Source organism: Aspergillus pseudonomiae (assembly GCF_009193645.1).
Source record: "Aspergillus pseudonomiae strain CBS 119388 unplaced genomic scaffold BDV37scaffold_298, whole genome shotgun sequence".
Taxonomy (NCBI): Eukaryota; Fungi; Ascomycota; class Eurotiomycetes; order Eurotiales; family Aspergillaceae; genus Aspergillus; species Aspergillus pseudonomiae.
The window spans coordinates 1-2,199 of NW_022476290.1; the positions used below are offsets into that span (position 1 = coordinate 1).

The 2,199-nt window shown below is 45.0% G+C and overlaps 1 protein-coding gene across 1 annotated transcript; it reads right to left on the minus strand.

Moving 5' to 3' along the window:
• Positions 1-1,826: 1,826 nt before the first annotated feature.
• Positions 1,827-2,140, minus strand: BDV37DRAFT_290023 (uncharacterized protein; the record flags this gene model as incomplete). Its single annotated transcript, XM_032088622.1, has 2 exons — positions 1,827-2,066; positions 2,132-2,140. The coding sequence occupies 2 exons, from the start codon at positions 2,138-2,140 to the stop codon at positions 1,827-1,829; spliced, it is 249 nt and encodes an 82-aa protein (XP_031934077.1).
• Positions 2,141-2,199: the final 59 nt, after the last annotated feature.

Sequence of the window (2,199 nt, forward strand, 5' to 3'; positions counted from 1 at the left end):
CATGTGTAATGTTACCGACACAGGCAATGTGCACTTGATATTCATGGCTATCAACGTAGTAACGATGACCCGGTGGTGCTAGGCTAAGTTCTCTCCATCGTAGAGCCAAACTAGCGGTGATTAGAATTGCCGTGATCACCTGGATACCCATGATCACGGCAGAGACAAAGACGGCTAGCCATTCCCGCAGAGTACGGCGCGTTTCTTCTCGGCCAGTGAGACGCTCCTCCTCTTCTCCTTTTCCCCATCCAACGAAGTGGTTCTGCGCGGTGTTATATAGTCCAATAAATGTTGCCCATACCACAGATGCAACACCAATCCAGCCTTCTTCGTGCCGGATGCGGGGAACTGCAAGTGTAATAATCATATCCACCCCTAGAAACACCGAAAGTATTGAACCGCACACTTTAATGGGTTTTGAAGGAATAGTAAAAAATATCAATGCGACTAAAATATTCTCGACTGTTAGGTTCGTGAAGGAGAGGGCGAAGAAACCTGAACCGCGACTATGCATCGCCGGTGGGCTGATGAAGAGTGAGATAAGAAGAAGTACCCACCATATAAGGCTCGCGACAAAGAATAATAAGGACATATACCGAAGCACTCGAATGAGCAGGAGGTTATAAGGAGTGACCTACAATATTAGCTCATTGTAACGCATTTACGGGGGACTTACTGCAGGGTCGTCCGGGCTTAGGTGCGCCCATTCATCTGAAAGTAAGCGAGTCCCCTCATCTGGGTCCTGAGGCCGTTCATTCCCAATTGAAGGGGTAGGTTGGGGCACATCATCTTCCAATGTACCATCATCGTGATAATGCCTCCTTCGTTGCGCTCTATATCCCCAGAGCGATATCATCACTGAGGCAAATTTATTGGAGTGTGGTACTGGCAGCGGGTTTAGAACACCTCTTACGAGGGTAGTTTAATGTTTTCACAACCTTTGAAAGACGTGACTTATGTCCTTTTGAAAAATCACTAGTCAGAATGGCATCTTGAGCCAAGGGCTCCTTGTCCACGTCAAAGACGTCAATGACCTCATACTGCGTCAGTCGCAAGACAGCTGGGCGGGAAAGATATTACTAAGGGCCCAGGTATTTTCCAAATGATTTTTATGAACTGAACATATACAGAATATTTACCTTAATATCCGTTCCTGTCTGTGTCTTTTAAAACTAACCAATAATGGGAGCCTTCTTTGCCCTGCAAGCGGGACCTACTTGATCCCTCTCAAGAGTAAGCTCACCCGTTATACTACATATCACAACTACTTGAATAAATTATATAGTTGCTTTGTTTGTTTGCAGCATGAAATGTTTTGGGATTTATTGACCAGGGTAAATGGTACCTAGAAAGCCCTCTTTAAATATAGTAATTTACATAACCTACCAAACAAACCCATGGTAGTATGGCGAACTCCCTGCTTACTGCACAGCAAAACTGACGAGTTTCTAGCCTACCATATGCGACCGAGGAAATTTATGTATGCCCTGAATCGAGGTCTTCGGCATACGGAGAGAACACTAGCCTTTGTCGGATATCTATAAGCCCGGCTAGGATGTCTAAACCGACCTATAACACTTTACAATGAGCGTGCCATGTTATCTACTGCATGGTCTGAAAATACATTTGTAGCCGTAATGATCATATCCCTTTTCCAAAAATGCGTTTCCGCCTTAAATTTCTTATGTATTTTCCTTGATAACATAGTTCTTACTTTCAACTGCGAGAGAATATTATTTTTTGTCAAAAGTCCAACCTGGTGTGCAGAGTCATGATCTCAACTGTCTGGTCTACGCACTGCTTTTACGGCACACTTGACCCATATGTCAACAGCAGAGGGTCCGGCTCCTCATTAATTCCAGCCTCAGGTAGACGTCTATGCACTGGATGAGTTTTTTAGCAGTTTCATCGCGTATGTATTCCCTTTCAAATCCACGCTTGCGGAGAGGGGCATCGTACACAATCTTTGACAGTTGCAGTCCGATCTGTGTAACAACCACTCGCTGAAGGGCAGCTTGCAAGCTCAAGTCTACTCCACCGACTGCATCGGTAGGCGTAGTCCAGATCTTAGGCACGTTCTCATCAGAAACGGGCAGCTGAAGGAGAAGAATATGAAGTTGAAAGCAATTACTTGACCCATGATGGCAGCTGTCTTTTGAACAGAGTTTATGACGGGACCATGAAAAAATGAGAGCACTT